We start from the raw sequence: 21,153 nt of genomic DNA on the forward strand, positions 1-21,153 counted from the left end.
ATTTTTGTCCTTTTATGAATCCAAATGTCTCTTTTTGTTTGAACTTTTTTCATATTATTATTAAAATATGATCAATATTAATAACATTAGATTTAATTACATTTCCTTTATAACGGTATCGATAAACATAAATTTGCGTGGGTTAAAAGCGCTTTTTTCAGAGCCAACAACAAATACAGACGGTGTTTCTTTTGTGCTTACATTCTAAATATTATTAATACAGTAACAAACAAATTAATTCTCGAAGATTATTATAACTTGAAAAATCTTTCATGTTATCCAAACAAATTAAAAATAATCTTATATTTACTAAATGATAATAAGGAAAACTTGCTATAGTAAACAGTGGTAGCCCTGCCGTAGAAGACAGACTTGAAATCGAAAGTTCCGAGTTCGAATCCCGGGATAAATTCTAACATAATTCACACTTTGTAAATTATTTATATAGGATTGCCACTGCTCATAAACAAGTTTCCAAAAGATGTCATGCAGCATCCTATGCGTACTATAATATCACACTGCAATCGCCGACCCACCTGACAAGCGTAGCAATTGTGGTATATCCCCCATCGATAAGGATGAAGGCTTATGTCTTGCAGGTTATAGATTTATTACCTAAGACAGCTATTAATTAATACACTTATACAAATGCTTGATTCAATATTACTTATTAGAGAATATGTAACCTTAATTAGTCTAGTCATACAGAATATACGTAATGTAAATGCCAATAAGCCAAAGATCCAAACCGAAAAAATCTCAAAAAGTGCTAAAGAATAAATAACATATTTAAGATAATAACATAACATACATTGAGTAACACGAAGCGTTGTCAAAAGTGTTCATCAACAAACACTCAGATTTAACTATTATAAGTTTAAGCTGATAAGGAAATGTGAGTGGCTGATTGCCAAACCACGTACGAGAGGAATTTGAAAAATAAACACAAGTTTTTTAAGATTCGCCTTCGCTTACGCGATCGTTTCGTAAGTGTGATTGCGTTAATGTGCAAACAAAAACGTAACCTATCTAAGGTCCAGTCGCAGCGACACAAGGCATCGGAAGCAAGCGTTTGATTGAAAACAATTATAGAAATACACTCATTACTAATTACTAGAAATAACAACCATAAGCTTGCATGAAACCTTTATGAATAATATAAAACAGGAATGAAAAAAAGATTAAATACAGGCAGGGGGCAAGTCCATCCTCCATCTCATCAACAAACGACCTTGTTAAAGTCGTCGGATGACCCTGGATGCATGCTGTTCCAACTGGTCCTCCTAGATATCTACGGAGGAGACCTAAGTTCAACGATTGAAATGATGATGATGATGAAACGAACTTAAATTATACCTAACAGAATAATCAACAACACCTTTGCACAGATGCTCGATAAATGGCAACCTTCAACTATTAATATATAATCAACTACTTTTATTATTTATATTTATATGATAATATTTTTAATTAAAACAATATTATACATAAATTTCAAACTTTCTCTACTCTAAAATTTCAGTTTCGTATTCACTCACAAATTTTAAGAGCCTTATTACATTATTACTTAGTGATTTAATTTATAACAATGAGCATTCTAAAATAAAAGTTAAAACAATTTTTTTTCTTAGCAAATCTACATTTAACTAGATTTTTTTCCTAAAAAATTAATGGGTTTTGTTTTAAATAATTCTTCGTAATCATTGAAATGTTTTACTTTTAACAAAATGGTATATATTCCGCTAAATCTTTTGTTTTGGAACACACGAGAACACGTGCAGCGTATAGCTCGTGCAATGATGTCACTCATCTCTTTCTTGTTTGTTTAGGTTTTGATGCCTGCGTTTGTTAATGTTTGAAAAATATTTGAATGCGGTTTAAAACTTTTATGTCCTTAATAAAACAGTATACTCTCTCGTCAAATTAAAAAAGTTACTTATCTCACTTATACAGAATGATTGATGTAAAATCATTAAAAGCGTGAATATACAGTTCATTTCTTGTAAATTAATGTATAGTACACTTTATGTACACAGTTAATGGTCTCATAGTTATTAAGTAACCTAACAATAATAATTTAAGAAAACATTTTCAAGATTCTGAATCAATAATTGTTTACTGTGCTTTGACCAATGTTTATTGCCAGTGATGACATACCGATACGAGATGTGGTCGCCTACGATGGGTCTCTGGAAGATATATTCCTCAGGAGACAGGAGAGGAGAGAGAATGCCCCGTGGAGGGGTGAAACACGTGTAGAGAGTAGATTATCGGTGGTAGTTGTGTTTTACGGGGTGGCGGGCGGTGCACTTCATTTCACGACTACTGCTGCATAGCGGAAGTAGACATATATTAGTCCCTTTCTTAGTTAGGATGGACTTCCGCGAGGTAATGCCTGAATCTATTAGGTAGGTCTAAGAATTACATGTCTGAAGGGGCAATAGGCGGAGCAGATACCCCGTGCAACCGAGACACAGTTTGTTGCGGGCTCTTATGCTTGTTATGGTTCTTTTCAGGAAAGTTTTTAAAAGTGATCATAAGATCACTTTCAAAAATTTCCTTTATACAATACAGTATTATTGCTGAACGATAGTATTACAGTAGAAGATTTTTTTAGTAATATACCAGATATTTTTTAGTTTTTACTGGATGCCTAACAGTGAAAATACCTTACATTTTAATTTCAAAATCATAGGCTTTGATATATGTGAGACGTGTCACCCGTTATCAAGTGGACTTTGCGAGATCAAAAAAAAAAAGATTAAGATAAAATTCATTTATTCCACATTGAAATTTTTAGAAGAACTCTTATCGATCGATCTACTCTGCTTTGCAAGGTGTTATAGTTGTAGAGAAAAAGCAGGAAGAAACTTTACAACAACACATCTTTTAAGAAAGTTTAATTCAGGTTTATACGTATACACTTTATTAGATGTCGCCTTTACGAAATCAAAATACTCAGCCGACAACAATGCTAAGGATTGTGATCATTTAAATATTGGTTTATTGAATATTAAGCTTTTTTCCGTCAATTTATTTTTTATATTCGTTTTGAATTTTGTTAATGGTAGCAATCGTGTGTTCATATAAAATATCTCTACACCCACGCGTTCAGAATCATAAGCTCAATCAACGGAATCGATATGAATGGAAACCAGGTGTTAATTCGCCAATATTGACAAACCTAATTTGCAAATTGCCTTGACATAAATCCTGCCTTTCGGTATTCAATTAAGTGTGGGCCGGGGTTCGAATCTATTTACCCACGGCTGAGCTCATCAGAGCACGCCCACGTTCGATCGCACGATGAGGTTTGCACGCTTTATCTTGGCGAACTGTTACGCGAAATAATTACCAATTTGTGAGTGGAACATTGCGCGGCTAATATCTTTGTTCGTATAAATTACCACCAGTGGGCAGCGAATTACTTCCAGCCTAGATAGATCTATTTAATATTAATACTATACTCATACATTTGTTGCAATAAATATTTTTTATTATATCTATATAAAATGGATATGGCCAGCGATAATTTTTTTTTTATTTTTAATACAGAGTGATTGATTATAAGTGTAAAAGGTTGAATAAAATGTTTAGCTCATTTGCTATCAATTGATATCTGGTACGCCTTATGCAAAAATCAATAATATCAGAAATAATTAAAAACGAAATAATGAGATAGTAAAAAAAAGCGCTTTCAAAATACGGATTACTAAAAATTAAAGTTATTTATTCTTTACGATCTATCCCTACAGATTTTGTGCTAACAGAAGTTATTGGTATTGAAATAGATAATATAAATTAGTGTAACATATTTTAGAATCATCGCTTTATACAGGGTGAGTCAATCCTTTAAAGTTTTTACAACTAGAATCTATCATCATGTATACCAAAAGGATTCAGTTATAAACATTCGAGAGTCTAAAATAATAAAAGTTTAAAAAAATAATTCAGAGGTTGTTTAATATTAATTAATTATAAAATAAATATCATTAATATAATATAAGAAAATTTTCCGAAATTATATTGTAATGGAAGTGTGTTATATTCAGAATACAGAATTAACTTTAGAGGCATCAGAATTACTATCGTTTTTTAATACTCGCACTATTATTTCTCCAACAAAATTAGTTTCATTAACCTACTTTTCGATTCGGATTTTCTTAATTATTCGCATTGTAATAAAAAGAATACATTGTACAAACCAATCAAAACACATAGTTGATCGCAAGACTATTGTTGCACGTATCAATGTTGGAAAACTTGTTGAGTTCGACAGAACTTTGCCGTGGAAACGTGTCTAAGTTATCCATGCGATCACGTCTTACATAAACTCGCAGTTCGACTCGGAGCTTTGATTCCGATACAAGTTTTCAGAACTGTGATTTCTATCACTGTCATAAACTTCATATTGCTGCAGTTGATTTATACGTAATCAATTGTTTTAGATATTTAAACTACTTATTCTAAATTTCCGTATAAAATCAAATAATGTTTCTATAGACATCAAGCAGTTTCTTCTTATATTTTTAGCCGACGTACACTTACTGTTTGGCATATACTTATAGTGGGAAGCTTACCCACGCGTCTATCTGCACATGAACGCCACTCGAGAATCTTTTAGCTCCAAGGGCCATAGGTTGCATGAGGGGTGTGCACCGCCCACTGCCACTTTGGACAAATAAATCTTCGAGCTACATCGGTGACCTTAGTTCTTCCGGGGTTGTCCTCAATTCTGATTCGATCTCACAGCGAAACTCCGACGATAACTCTCTAGGTGTCTCTCTCTGTGTGCAAGCAGCTAATGAATAAAAAGGTGACATAAAAGGTGAAATAAATAAAGTCAATTAGGCTGAAATAGTCAAGATGATTTTCAATGAAAAGTGATTTTAGCGAGAAGTCGACCATTGTGAAAACACCTTAATTAATCAAAATGGACGGACACGCACCGCGGTGCTGGCTGATCATAAATTAATTGAATGCGAAATCTCCATTTAAGTTCGCCTTTGAATTAATTATCTGTGACTAGACAATTGCTTAATATTGTGACTTAACTTTAAGTTTAATGTAAAGGTCAGACAGATCGGCAAGTTCTCTTTGTTATACAGATGAGCTGACATTCACTCAATAAAACTTTTGAACAAAACACACTTTATCTTACTTAACCATGTCAACAGGGCGAATAGATAACTTATTTATCATACGTATAAAAAATAAAAACATGGATTTTTTAAAATAATTTTATACACATACAAGGGTGATTGATTATAGGTATAAAAGCTATAAAGGGATAAATGTATAGCTTATTGATAAGCGAAAAGCTTTAAAGACTAAACTCCTTTTTCCAACCACAATATATAGAGCGAACACTCTGAAATAAGTACTTTTATATAGGAATACAACATGCCCGGAAGTTCTAGCAGTACAACATCTGCAGACATAAATGAAAAAAAAAAATTAATTTTATTATGTCATCGTTTCAGCCTTTAGAAGGCGACTGCAATGCATAAGCCTGAAATCTATGGAGAATATACCATAGCTTTGCCTAGCAGGCGAGTTGGCGATCGCAGTGTGGTATTATGGTACACAGAAGACACTCCTGCCCATCCTCTGGAAACTTGTTTGTGGCAGTATCTATCTCATATAATAGTTGCTCAAAGTATGAATCGTATATAAGATTGTATTCCGAGAATCAAACCTGCGACCTAAGTTCGCAAATTTTAATAAACTACCGCTGAGTTACCACTGCTCATTTTAATACGTACCAATCCGAAATTTATGAACACTTTTTTTTACTTTATTTCTTATTTCTAAAACCGTTAAATTTTGCATAGGTTGTCCAATATATTAATTGATGGTAGATGAACTATACACTCACCACCTAAAAGTTTTACACCTCATACTAATTAACCTGTATACATAGTTTAAAAAACATCACTATTGCTAGTCATATCTATATTAATGTGATAAATATTTATTGCAACAAATTTATAAGTATGATATAAATATAAAAAAAATATCAAGATTTAGAATTGAAACTAGTCGTAATTTATACAAACAATGTTATGTGCAGCACAAATAAGCTATACATTTTTTTATGAATTTGTACCCGTGACCAATTTCTCTATATAGATAAATTACCCTGCATAATTGTGAAAATGGTTCGACATCCCTTTCTAGTAAATTTATTTAAATTAAAATAAAGATCAAACTTTTCACAAGCATCATATTTGTAAAGAAATATTAATTTAATGTTAATAAAGATTAAAATATTGAAGAAAGTTTATATTTTTAAAACGTATAATTAAATCTGTCTTCTGCTAGATTGAACACTTATTACTTTAAAACGATTAGGTCGTTAAAATTCGAGATGAACACCCGGTCGCTTCCACTATGCGTCAATTGACCATAAATTACAACCAGCACTCCCTCTCTTGTCGCTTTCATAAGTAATTTAAAACCGTGTTTATGACGTTTTCGATTTTAATCTTTGACTTAAAACTCAAAACTCACAAGTTATAAATTTACTCAAAACTGTCGGTTCTACTTTCTTTATTGAAATTAAGTTATACGCACGAACGGACAACATCAAAGTCAGCCGCTGTAAAAACATATTTAATATTCCCAAATAAATGTACAGATTTCATAGGAATCGACATGTCAAATATTATTCTTATACGTAAACATATACATCGTATTTTTCGAGCATTATAGGTAGAGACGAAATTGAAAATTCAAAAAGAATATACAGTTATATTTACATCTGTTAAATGACTTTGACTTCGTTTAAACAGGTAAACTATTAGAAGATATCCTATTATAAGCCTGTATGAATGTGTAATGAAACAGTAACATAATACATATGACAGTATATCCCAATGCGGGCAATTTACCCATTTTGAAGATAGGCCCTGATTAGGATACCACATGACAAGACACAAGGTATATTACGGATAGTATTACTTGAAAATTAGGTATATTTATCACAGCGCTACTGAAGCTTTAAGGTTATGGAGTGGAGCGCTCAAAAAGTGGACAATAATCTTGTTAAAAGTCGCTGCAGGCTGACCTATGCCTATTGATCTTGTCGTCCTACGGCCGAAATGATGATGTTAATGACTAAGTTACTAGACCAGTGTAGCCTTCACTTGAAAGATGATATTTTGTTTTTGATAGTCCAAAGTAACATAGTTAACTTATATAATATCTTAAACTACATCTTAAAGTATTGGATAATGTGTTTCATTTACCATTGTATTACCTACGGAGCCCTTAATATGAAATATTGTAAATGTTACTAATATCTATTAGTAAGCATAAGAAATGACACAATAGACCTACAGCGAATAAAATCTTTTAAAACATTTGTACTTTAAATCATTTAGGGAGAGTCAAACAAGTCTATGATCGTAAAATTACCGTCACTTAGCGTGTATTAAAACACCTGTTAATTTGTAATAACGACCTATGTTCAACGGGTAACTTAAAGAAGTATCTTAAAGTTGCAATGTTTATGGCGCTTCTAATGCTTAACGCGCAGACATGTTCTCTTTCGTGGTTTAATACCGTACACTGTGAATATGTCACCAAGTACCATATTCTTATATATATAAAACTATTTGTTCGTCTTAATTTAGTAATTTGGAATTTATGTTGAAAGTCATTTATTTTATTTCTTCGTGTGATAAGAGCGACCTTTACTAACAAGCCTGCTGTGTATGTAAGGAAAATATACTTTTCATAATAATTAATTTATTTAAATTATCTTTTATTTCATAATTCACTGTCAATGTCAGTGTCAATGTGTCAATGACTTGTCTAAAAATCACGAGAATTAATGTTAAAACTAATTAATAGGAGTTAAATGTTTTGAATGTCGTTTCTTTCATTTCAGGTAATTATCTATAATTTGTTTACTTGTGTTAAATTTATGTGCTGCGCAGTATTAACGAAAACTAAACATTTATTTCAGAAACAATTACTGTTTGACTTCACAAATATAATAAAGCATTATAAAACGAAATTCATAAATATATTATAATATTATATTTTCTAGCGTTTACAATGAAGAGTATTAAATTAAAGAAAGGAATTTAATACAGGGTGATTGTTTGTGGCTATAAAAGTTTTATAGGTCCGAATGCATAGCTCATTTTTCAGCAAAACGCTTAGACTCTTTAATAACTATTTCAAATGAAAAACCGAGTCGTGTTTCCAGTGCTTTATGGTACAATAAATTTGAATGGTAAAGGAGAGAAAATGAAAGAGCCTCCAGACCTTGGAAATTTAGTGTTGGATTTATTTCATGGCACATCAACAACTTCAATACACCAATCAAGCAAGCATATTAGTTATGATAACTGATCGAATATTCCCAGTGTGAATGTTATTAAAATTGTGCAGATGGCACCGCGCAACAGTACTAGTGTCGTACTTGCGAGAATTTTAAACGACTCGTAAAATTCACCTTGTATCATAAAAATGTCGCAGTGGTGTGCTTTATGGAACCCTGGACTTGAAGGTGGATATCCACGGATTCCTCTTACTTTCGATTACGTATATACTAAATTGAAATTAGACTTTCATGAATTAAAAAATATTTTTGTAAACTTGTAAAAAAAAAACTATTTTGATTATTTGTGGACAAGTGCTTGATCTCTGCACTTGTTCATTCTGATAAAAGAAGACAGAGAAAAGAAACTTGATCTAATAGACAAGGTAGGAGTAATGCTGTGCCCAGTGCAATATGGTGAATTTGTTGCCTTTTTATTGACATCAACACTCTTGTGTTAGCTATTACTGGTTCGGTCTCCGCGGGCGCACTTAAGTCGGAATGCTCAACGCGTAATGAAGCTCAGACAGAGGTTTATTCTAAGGATCGTTGCTCCAGATCACTACTCCACGGTGGTCCAGGCGATCCGAATTCTCAGCGGCCTCACTATCCGGTATTGAAAATAATATGTAGCTGCCCAAGTCGATACTCCTGAGGAAGCCATCGTACTTTATCACTGGATGTGGTCTAGTCATATCGTGCTCTGGGCTTTCGAGCCTTCTTCATTGTTGCTTGGCTACCGACAAAATGAAGAAAAATACAATTAATTTACGACAGCTCTACTGTATTTAAAATTAAGACTAAAAAAGATCCCGACAACTTTAAGATGTACAGTGATGACCGCATATAATCTTTAGATATTGGCAAAGTTATGACAAAGTAAATAAACGCTTTAGAGATCAAAAGCGCCTATGACAATGAGCTATTATTTTGTTATATTAATTATTTGGTCATTATTTTCTGAAGTAACTAAACCATTTTTTGTTTACATTTATTATTTTAAAATATTTTATCAATATAATTCGGAACAGTAAAACCGTATCTGTGAATAAATTGAATAAAATAAAATCGATTATGCATCGTTTCGAGCCCTACTGACCTCCGCGACAAGGTGACTTAAAACTTTCCATTTTATTTACGCGCTTCGAAAACTCGATTGCATTTGAATTGGAAAATAAAATCGATATTTGGTTCATTGATAAACGGTCCGCTGCCTACGAAATATTTCTTGTAACTGATTCCGTCGGTTTTGTACTTGAATGATCGAATCCAGTGGATTATTTTTAATCTCTTTAAGGTTCATGGACATATGTAAATAATTATATGTACTTCCCTTCTTATTTACGAAAGTTCCAAATTGTGTTTATTAGTAGATAACATGGTAACATGCTTTAAACCATCACATAACTTTGAAAGCAGTCGTTAATAAACTATTTTTAATTTATTTGCAGAAGTATGTATCTAGATAATTAATAAACAATAATTTTAAGTTTTCGACTTCTCATTCAACACATTACATATTTACTTTGCTACTTTAGATTCATTATCATTGCTAACAGGTTTTTAACAGTGATAATAAATATATTACCATTTAAAATAATTTTGAATATTTCTTTTCGGTGTATTTTTATGGTGCATTTTGAAATTATTTTCTGGCTATATAGCTACACAAAATTGTAACAAATGATAACAAAATATATACATTTTCGTGATGTAATAATAACAAAAAAAATATTTCAATAATTATTTTTCACATATTTTTAAAAACTTAAATATGAACGTTATAATAGAACCATGATTAAAGAAATCATTTTAAAGCAGTAAATAATCACTAAGACAATGTCAGAGAGGAGATAACAAAATTGCATTCCTATTTCAAAGTCCACAACTTCACATGTCAACGTGTCTGCAGTCCGACCCTGGCACCGCAAGGGGTCAACCAAGTATCCCGCTGCAAAGTTTTGAATAGCCCCAACATGTTTCCTGCCCACCCACGGCGCAAACGCCTTTTTAGTTCGCCATTATGCGGTAGCCAACGCCGAGGTTTTATTGCTTTGAGGAGCGTATTTACATATTTATATTTAATTTTACGTATAAAAATTTATAGTAAAATATAAATAAAAACTGTTTTTACTATCATGCTATTATTTTAACATGAAGCATAATAAATACTGAATTACCCAATAAATATATAAAAATAGTGAGGAAAGATATTGTGTAAAAACTATGGAAAAGGCTTATGTCCAGCTGTGGACGTCCTGTGTGAAATGATAATCATAATCATTAAGGTACCACATTTATTTTCGAGTCCTAAAAATATATCTTATACATTAATAATATAACTGTCTATGTTGAGCAATAGTCATTGTTGCCTTGGTTGTTATATTTTTTGTATTAAGTAAATAAGAAGTGTCTGAATGTTCATTATTAGTCAATACGAAATATTATATTAGTAGCATTATACAATTTTTCTTTTCTCGTTTCAGCCGGCGCGCCGTTGATAAATTCCGAATCGTTTCCTATTCATACAAACCGAATGGAATACGATAAAACTGTTAAAAGTACTTCTGTATTTATACAATTATTTTATAAACATTAACGTGGTATATTTATTATTAAATGCAGTAAAAATAGCATTAAAACATTGAAAGCACGCAAAGCGAAATCGTTTACTGAATCTAAATATCAAGCGTTATAACATAAATATATTTTTTACAACATGAGAATAACAATAAAACCAGCGGCTTAACGAAATACTCTACAGTAAGCACATGCTATCTCGTAGAGTGAATTGGGTTGCAATAACATTTCGGACTGATGTGCAGTGTTAGAGAGTACTGAAAGAAGATTAGATAAATATAATCAACTAAATATATAGACCATAAAAACTGGTACAGATAACATAAAAAACCAAATAAAAATTTAAAAATAAATTAAAGTTGACCTCTCCGGCGTACCTTTTCAGTTCCAATATTGCTCGTGTTCGGCACATTTAGGCTAACTTATTAAACATCATCTAAACTTAATGATGCTTTAAGTAATGAAGAAGTGACATATAGTTTGTATTCTACCATTATTATCACCGGTGGTCACCTTAAATCACCTTTGATGGACTGATTTCCCTAGAGACATACCTAGACACTCGGACCCCTCAAATGTATTATAATTGCATATAGAATCTCAACCTTATATCAAAACCAAAACTAGAGATTAGAAAACACTTTTCTGATCCCTCTGTATTATTTAATAATGCTTTTAGCATTTATGTGTTTTTACTCGATTTTAATGTAGAACTTGGTTTATTAACTCTTTCACATGATTGAAATTAAAATATATACATCAGACTTTGTTAAACTACAGTTTAAAAGTGCAATTGTTGAGTTTCCAGCCTACTTTTCTCTAAAGATTAATATTACAAGCCATTGGTAGCTAACTTTCTATGTTCTTAAAATATTTGACGATTCAATACATGGAAATGAGAACTTGAATAAAGATATTTTGTATTTGAATTTACTTCCTCGTTTTCCGCTATTAAGCGCACAGTGTGCGCCGCCCGAAATGGCATTTAAAAGATTATGTCGATCTCGGAATCACTGCGAGGATTACCGTGGTAATTTATAACGACCGTAATACAACTTCGATTCCGCGTAATTGAGTTCGCAACTTTTAGTTTCACTTCCGATCCGATAATAATGTTTTTATATGTTTACGTTGTCCGTACAAGATCGTAAATTTAAATTAATTCATTAAAAGATATCTTACGACGCCTCGCTTCCGCTCGAGCCGCTTCGCTGTCAGGTTGGTAGCCGTGACAGCGACTGCCCCTCCGACGTGGGAGGTCACACGACTCACTGTCCGCTGATTGATTGAACATCGCTGCCCTCACTTACGGCTCGTTGCATAGACATATGTGCATTCAGGTTATGACAAGTAAATTCAAATATTTACCTTTAGCATTATTATTAATACACAGTAATAACACTTATTTAATTATTTTAAAGAACCAGAAACATGTGCATTAGAATGGTACAATTATTCGATATAACAAAAAATTTTGATGTGTCCGCTTACGTAAGTTATGTACATTCACATTACAGAATTCAGTTGGAACGATAGCATAGCGGTAGGGGACCGAGACTTGCAATCGTACTCGCGGGTTTGATTCCCGGGATACAATCTTATATAATTCACACTTTATACATTAATTACGAAGGATTGCCACTAATTACAAACAAGTTTACAAATGATGATCAACAGCTTACTCTGCGTACTATAATACCATAGTACGATCAACCCGTGTACCAAGCGTGGCGAATAAAGTATAAGATATCTTTACTTTTTACACCCCTAAGATCTTTGGCGAAGACCTATACCCTGCACTGGGCGTCTATTTGCTAACTACAACATTCACAATAAGTTAAGATCTAATAATTATACAACATAAACAAATGCAGAGAATTGGAAATTTCTCGAATTTCGACGTAAACGCGTTATAAACGGTGGTAATTATTTTGAAATTAATTATTGTAAGATTAAAATTTTACAACTCAGACTGTCCCTCACAAGGTTAGCAGACTATCAAGCTAAATTCTCCGGAAGGCACTGCAAGTAGGTAGATTCTTTTCTATTGAAAATCAATGGACAAGGTTTAGACCCAGCAGTAGACATCATACCGTTGGAACGATGATAATAATGATAGATTACATTCGAATCGTTTTTTCTCTTGCTCACACCATAGTTTGAAAAAGACTTTACCAATTTCATTCAATTTTTAAAACAAGTTTCCTATTCCCCTTCCTACTTTGTGGAAGATTTTCATGGAAAAATGAAAATGTTTACGCAAATATCCCATGATTGTTGAAACTTTGCGCAATTAATAATTCTTTATAAGCCTAGTAAGTTAAATAGTTCATTTTAAACTTTGGTGCAACAGTAGTTGTGTATTGGTCACAAAATTTATTTATATTTCACATTTAATTAATAAATAAAATGATCATTTTGAAATGCGTTGCATTAATTATTTTTCTTTAATGAAACGTGACATGCAAACAACTTTTGGCAGTACAAAATCTGTCAGTATCGCTAATATCTATCATAGATGTAAAATTATCAAGCCACCGCTTGTATCTAATATATCATTTTAATTTTGATAGATGGTCCAACACTATTACATGCCTTAAATAAATATCATTATAATTAGAGGACAAAATTAGAACATACTGAGATTTCTTAGTGAACGGATCATAGAAAAATAATCTACATGTTTATTGCAATAAGATATATATTACCATAATGCGAGCCCGGCCTTAATCTTGACACACTTTGTTACTGAATAAACGACTTCACTGTTTTGTTTATAACAAACGTAGATATCTATACGCGCCTTCGACAAGGCCTATCCGTTGGCTATACATAATGCATGGCAGTGTTTCTTACACCTGTTAGTATGTACTAAACAAGTTTTTGTGCACGGTAATTACAATTAATTGACCTCATACTATGCAGGAATGTTTATGTCATAATAAATATTACTTATTATTAAACTGCTGTACCTTGTTGTTTTTAGATATACGTAATAAGTAAAATGAAGGACCGTTTCATTTGACAAGGCAAAGTAGAAGGCAAGCGATTTCGTGGACTCTCTTAGAAGTTGAGAAGTGCGAGTGCGAGAGTAGAGTTGGCACCAAAACCGAAAGGGGCATGACCTTCACCACACTGGCAAGAGAGAACAACTGTGAAGAAGAAGGATAACTCAAATTTTATTTCATATAACCAAAGACGTCAACGTGTTTTTCTCAGATATAATATATAACCTATCCCAAGTCTCAATTTCTGGCATAAATTTGTCACTCCTACTTGCTGTATCTATATCTGTTGTAAAACATTTTGTCTATTACTATCTATGATGATAATATTTATATATTATCATCATAGATAGTAGTCGAACTACAGCCACAATGATCGGTCTTGCTCCGCCGGCAATAAGCGACTTATGCGTCAGTCTACCTCGAGGGGGCCTAGGAGCCTACCCACGCCGCGTCTATCGGCTTGTGGTAGCAACTCGAGAACCTTTCGTCGCCAACGGTCGTCAGTTATACGAGCAATGTGCCCCGTTTCACATCGATTCACTAAACCTAAAATTTCATTGAATCGCATTACTTGCTTCACTTTAAGGCATAAAATGGCGTATATAATTAACACAACAACTTAAGATTAATAACGAATACACATTCACCAATGTAGGGTACTATATACAAATACTATACAGTGCTCACCGATCTTCTAGTTACCTTAATTTATTGTCATGTAACGAGATATACGAGAAACCCGATTATAACAAAATAGTATTACTCAGGCTTTGAAATGCGTGATACAGAAATGTTTGTCAATTTGTTTTATATTGTACTCATTAAAATTAAACAAATTTTAGATGTACTACATCGCCATTGATTGCACAAGCAATGTGCCAAGCCTGCCACTTCGGACGATCTTATTTCTTTAAGTTACGCCAGCGACCTTAGTTATTCTGCGAATGTCATTCCTGATTCGATCTCACAGGGAAAACTTCGAGCATATATCTTATTACCAGTGATATGGAATGTTTTGGTATAATAATGTTAATGTATGTGTTCAGATTTAAAAAGCCACTAAGTATAATTTTTATCGCAATTTTCCTCAAACGTCAACTTTAGAGGAAAAAGACGTTAAGAATTTCATTTCAACTCGTTTCAATTTAATTAATTAAACACTATTTAGCAAGTGCACCGCATCCGGCAGGAATTGCGAATTAATTGGTACCGTAACCCAAATAGTTTAAACGTGTATCGTTCAACATCTGGCATTCGCGAAAACCTAAATACACTAGACTAACCGCACTTGCGTTTCAGGAGCACGGCTTCGAATTTTAATATCGCTGAAACAACCGCAAGCTTTGGCGTATAGATGATTTACACTTTAGGGTGACCGTCAATTTGCTTAAAAAAATACTAATCCTATTTTCCGATATTCCGTACTCAAAAACGCTGATAGAATCAAACTATTTTTATCTTAACTTGTTGCAAACCTTTATCGTTCCTATACATAACGTCTATATGTTGGCACTTTACACTTTATGACACGCGTTAGAAATATATTATTGACACGTTGACATACCACTAAACTATTTTGAACATTGGCAACTTACCTCCTTAATAATTGTTGAATGGTTTTACAGGGAACATTTATGATGGTGACAATGGGGTTTACACGTCCTAACAAGGATAAAAGCGATTAAAAATGGGAACAAGTATTGAAGGACATAAAAAATATATGTATATAAAATATAATTTTATAATAAATGATCAAAAGGTGTCACCTTACTGTTAAAAAATACGTACATATTATCGAGATATTATTGAATGACTAAATATTCAGTATTTTCGTAGTATCAGAGTTTCATTGATAAAAAAATATACGTCATAACATTGTATATTACAAAATAGGTTTGCGAATTAGTGCGAAACTGACCTCACACTAAGTCACCACTTTAGCAGGTGAGTCACGTTGACTCATGGGTTACGTCAAGTCAATATAATCAATTTTAAATTCTTAATCATAGAACCACCTTTTTCCTGCAAATGCGGTATGACGAAAATCACTAAAACTAACATGAACATAAGTATAGGCCATTTAGTGTTTAGAACATATGGCCGCTGGAGCCTTATCGTTCTGGAACGGAAACTACGGGCCGCCAAGCGCAGCTTTGGACATCCACCCACAAAGTAGATAGACGATCTTGTTAAGATCATCGGAAGACGTTGGATGCTGGCTGCTTCATACCGTTCTTACTGGAAATCTAATTCGAGCAGAGGACGAGTGGATTTGTTACAAATACATTCGTTACTTGGTTGCCAGGTTGTTCGCAATGTTATCAGTGCACCTTGCTAAAGACGCTGAATACATGTTGCTTCCAACCTCTTTAATTGTAAATCTACGTCAAGACCTATGTTCAGCTGTTGCCGCCCCACAGCTGAAGTCATGATGAAACAGCACTATTTCCTGTAAAGTTTTTGGGATGTTATAATATTGACGTGTATAGAACAAATTCAAAGGTCATACTGAAAATCGATTATTAAAGTTCAAAACTTAGCTGTAACGCGATTTGAACTCCATCTGAGAGACACAAGATTTTACATCTTATAAATCGATTATAGCAATTAGTTACAGCTATTTGTAACTACGGTGTCAACCATGTCAGATACTTGAATAAGATTTTGCCGCGACCACTTTTGTTATTTCTTTATCACTAATCACACTACCTTTTAGATTGAGTCAACATGTCCAATAATATTTACTCTTTTATTATATTGTTCCCTAAACAAATACTTTGCCAGCCAGATAAGTAAAATAATAATAAAATTTAAAAAATGCTCTAACCCGGAAACTTGAATTCATGAATTTGAACAATCAAACCGTTCAAAGTGATCGATAAGTCGTGTCACACCATTTAGGTCAATATTGACCGAAACCCTTTGCGATAAGAAGTCAAGTGGGATTTCCTTTATCACTTCAATGTCAAATAATTTTTTTTCCTTGTACTCTTTAATTTTATTGAATTATTTCATAAAACTGTTGGGTATTTTACCAGACTTTATAAACGCTTTATACTTAACGAAAAATTTTGCAAATAAATTTTAAAATGATTAAAAGCCTTCGTCTAAGAAGATGATGTATTATTGGTGTTTTATAAGGAATAAAGAAAAACAATGAGGAAATATCGTTAAAAATTACAAAGCGTCTCTTTTATTTAACAATATTATACATCATTAGCAATCAGACGTAAGTAAAGTGTATTTTTGTCTTATATCTAGACTGTACAGCGCTTCTTTAAATATGTCCACCGCATTTTGTAATTAGATATAACATGTTGAATGACGATCGTGATAAGGACAGCTCTAAATATTTTTCCTTAATTCTTAAACCCATTCCCTGAGTGAAACCGTTCAACGACAATCAAAACTTTGGAGCGGTAACACATTAGTTTTTTTCGAAATATGGTGTAGTGCTTTTTAAAGATGAATCTGATTTGTGTAAACCAAACGAGTATCTTTACAATGTCGCATTTAGGTATGCAAATACTTTTCTTATAACATCCTTATGTTATTATAAATGTCATTTTTGGGATCCGAGGATACATATTGGATGCGATATACACAAACATAGCATGGAGGTGGTTATATTAGTGTTTTAACTTTTCTTTGCATATAGTATTTCGCTTTATTTAATTGTAAAAATGAAATAAAAGTGTTTATTCAATTGATTGACAAAGATTTAAACCATTGTTACAAATATATCTATTACGGCTATTAAATGTTATAAGCAAGACAGGATAAATAACAGATTTCTCCAAAATTGTCTTACGGGTAAGTCAATTTTTTTTTCTTTTAGAGCTAAAATTAAGACTAGTGAAGATATTGTCCTTTAAAAGTCTCGTTCATGTGTCTTATACTATGGTGATTTAAGTGGAGAATGGCTAAAGATGGTGGTCACCACTTTATTAAACTTACTTGACTATGTCTATGGGCTAAAAAATGTTAATAGAAAACAAAATAGGTAACTTCATTCTTATTCCAATAAGAAAAAAAACTGTTAAATTTTAAGGTCCACCAGGCCATTTAGTAAGATGAATGGAAGAGAGAAATCATATTCAGATGAAAAGGGATCTTCAAGGCGTCGTTTGTGGATCATAATGAAATGGAATATAAAATAAACAAATTTGTTAAATTTAACAATAACATATTTACTCTAACAAACCATCAATCAACCCCTTTTGATTCTCGCTTACCACAAAAGCATACACACCCTAATAGTTTCGGATTCATTCGGGAACGGATTAATCACACGTCAGAGTTAACATCCATCAATTTGAGCGTTTGTATCTCGGTTGGAACACGAAACCAATTTTTTTTTAGTCCATGTGCCTGCATTTTACCACTTCACTTTGAATACATACGTTAAACTGTCTCGTAAATATAAACAACAGATGTACTGTTGCTAAATCTAAATAGGCAAGATGGTAGCCGATGACTCTTGGTTTCTCTGTCTAATACAATAACTACAAACTATTCCTGTTATATTGATAAATCTTTCCGCAATACTGGATTCTAATTTAATATTTATTTAGTCCTTTCTTAAATCAGAACTTAGATCACTGTAATTTAACGTAAATATGAATTGTAAATCAGATTAAAATTTTAAATAAGTTCTCTTCGATCTTATATTAACAAAACGTTTGCTAATATAAACACAAGACAAGACAGCTAGATAACCTCGATAAACTGAGTACATTGGCAAAATTAACAGGAGAACGCGCAGAAGCCGTCGTCGTTGATGGTAGTCTGATATCGATCCAAAATATTAAGGAAACCTTGATGATTTAAACTCTGCAGTAAACAAAACAAAGGCTAGAATAGAAAACATAAAATTTAGTTATGATAACGAAGATGAAGAAAATTCTATAAAGATATCATATAAAGGTATTCTAAGAAGAACAGCAAGCACGACAGCTATTGGTAGATTGTGACTTATATAGATGATATGAACTCTACAAAATTAGTGTTCACAAACTTTAGAGTGAAACATGTTAAAGAAATTTTCAAATTCTATAATCGTAAATAGAAAACAAGTTCGCAAATCAGATCCACCCAGATTAAGATAGATATCACGAAATATTATTGTGGAGACAATTTTTCTTCCAATAATGAAATCATGGTCACTTGTATTAATATATTTACTTGTATCAAGTCATTTATTAAAAGATAATGCAAATCTTTTAATAAATGGCTTAAAAATAATGCAAATCCATAGACTCTAAATTTTGGTAATTATTAATATGACTTTAGACAGAAATTATTTTACAACAATTGCATTACATCATTGTTCTTGCTTCAATGTTCACTGCTGGAAGTAGACCTATTCCAGACATTTCCAATAGGACCGGTTGGAAGCGGCCTGCATGTAACGTCTTCCGATAATCTTAACAAAGTCGTGGTCATAACAATTATACATATCTCAATTTTCAGCTCAGTTTCATAACAGCGAAGAATTTTTTAAACACGTATTTTGTATTAAATTCAATGGCGAAATAGTTTTTGAAGCTAATAAGTTGCCGTTAATCCTCGTGTAGCTTAATTAGATTACACTTACAAGTTTTCTTGTCAATAGTCTTTACGTGTGTAGGTTTCTTTATAATTATTTAATAGTAATTAATGTGCGAATAAAATCCTTATAGCTTTTAATTCATTGATCGATCCTTGCTGTCGGATAGCCTCGTGATTATGAGTAACAGATTTTAAAGACCCCCCACAAACCAAGCAGAGTTATTAATTGCAACAATTACGCGATAATTTAAAGATAAATTTAATTGAATAATCAATCACTTATATCGCATTCACCTTATTCCACGACCCAACATGGAGTGCACAATTATTTCCAACTTAAAATTGCCGTATCAAATACCACACTCGTCTTTTCCTAACTCGGCGTCACTTTACGCTATCGGTGACGTATTCGGGTGATTAAAGGACGCAAGTAACGACTAGTTGTGATAAACACTGATAATCTCATTCTGGAGTAACGGCTCAAGTGCACGCTCGTTTGTACATACAATCTGTGTCATTTTTTTTCTATTTAAATAAAATTTAACTGCCAGCATTATTTAAATTTATTCTATACCACGTTGTTCTATTTACAAAAATTTATGCAGTGTCGATTCGAATTTCGAATTATTTATAGTGATGTGCTGTCATAATTGTAATACATTCGGTGTTTGGAACTTTATAGCCCTTGTACCGTTAACGGAACTCCGATAATCTGTCGTGGAAACAGAATTGGGTTTTTTTTCTTTAACATGTGTTAATCGCGATTTATATTCTAGTAGCAGTGTAACGTCTCATGCAACTGGACCTGTACGTTGTGGGTGAATCGATTTGTAAAATAATTGATAACTTAGGAATGAACATTTATTGTGTGATTTTAGTTTTTGTGAAAAAGTGATTTTGATTCGTGTATCCAAAGATGCGCAGGCGTGTTCATGGTTATAGCTTTCTTGTTTACCGTGTCAGTTAAAAGTGAAAGCAATGAGTGTTCCTAATTTAAGCGTTGACCAGATAACAGGTACTTAAGAACTTTACTTTTTTTTACTTTCAAAGGGCTTTTTATCGACTGTCTGTGTAGGCTGTCTGCACAATTATCGATAACATTGAACTTTATACAAAAAACAGCTCTATTTAAATGCGTTATGGTTATTTTTTCTTAGAAGTTGCCTCTGTTTTGACTCATTTTTTATATATACAACGAATACTGTATAAGAAACCTTATGTTAAGTTAATAGATTCTGTTTTCATTTATTACTTGTATTTGTATATATTCGAATCATTTGTAAAGCTTACAAATAATTAAGTAATGTGTTGACACGTCATCGTCTATACAAATATAAGAAGTCATAAGGTATATTTTCAATGGACGAGTAAATTCGAAACTTCGTATGAAGAATTTCTGACAAAATTTCGTTTCATTAATTTATTTTATTTTTATGGAACATTAACTACGTAAACACAAACATATACGAAAAACGTAAAAGCAAACTTTAAAACTAGAGCAAACGTTAATGACATACGTGAACAATATCTTCATTTAAAACATTTATATATTTTTTTAAAGAAATACATATGACTTTTAAAAACAAGTAGCCATAACGATATATCTCTTCCAGTACAACTTATTAGAACTAGATAAAGGATGATTGCACATAGGTGTAAAACCTTAAAAGAGTATGTATAGCT

The 21,153-nt window shown here is 32.4% G+C and overlaps 1 protein-coding gene across 2 annotated transcripts in view; it reads left to right on the top strand.

The window, feature by feature from the left end:
* Positions 1-21,153, top strand: part of cv-c (crossveinless c) — a 317,550-nt gene that overhangs the window by 222,003 nt on the left and 74,394 nt on the right. Inside the window, exon 1 of one of the 2 annotated variants that reach the window (XM_068763533.1) lies at positions 20,017-20,485. The exons of the other annotated variant lie outside the window; for it this stretch is intronic. Coding sequence (XP_068619634.1) covers positions 20,449-20,485 — 37 coding nt within the window. The 5' untranslated portion in view covers positions 20,017-20,448. Of the gene's footprint in view, positions 1-20,016; positions 20,486-21,153 lie in introns of those variants that run through there. 2 annotated transcript variants of the gene reach the window in all.

This window comes from Battus philenor, unplaced genomic scaffold (genome assembly GCF_028537555.1).
Source record: "Battus philenor isolate CCGP_79_NKW_IND1 unplaced genomic scaffold, ilBatPhil1.0.hap1 SCAF_18, whole genome shotgun sequence".
Classification (NCBI taxonomy): Eukaryota; Metazoa; Arthropoda; class Insecta; order Lepidoptera; family Papilionidae; genus Battus; species Battus philenor.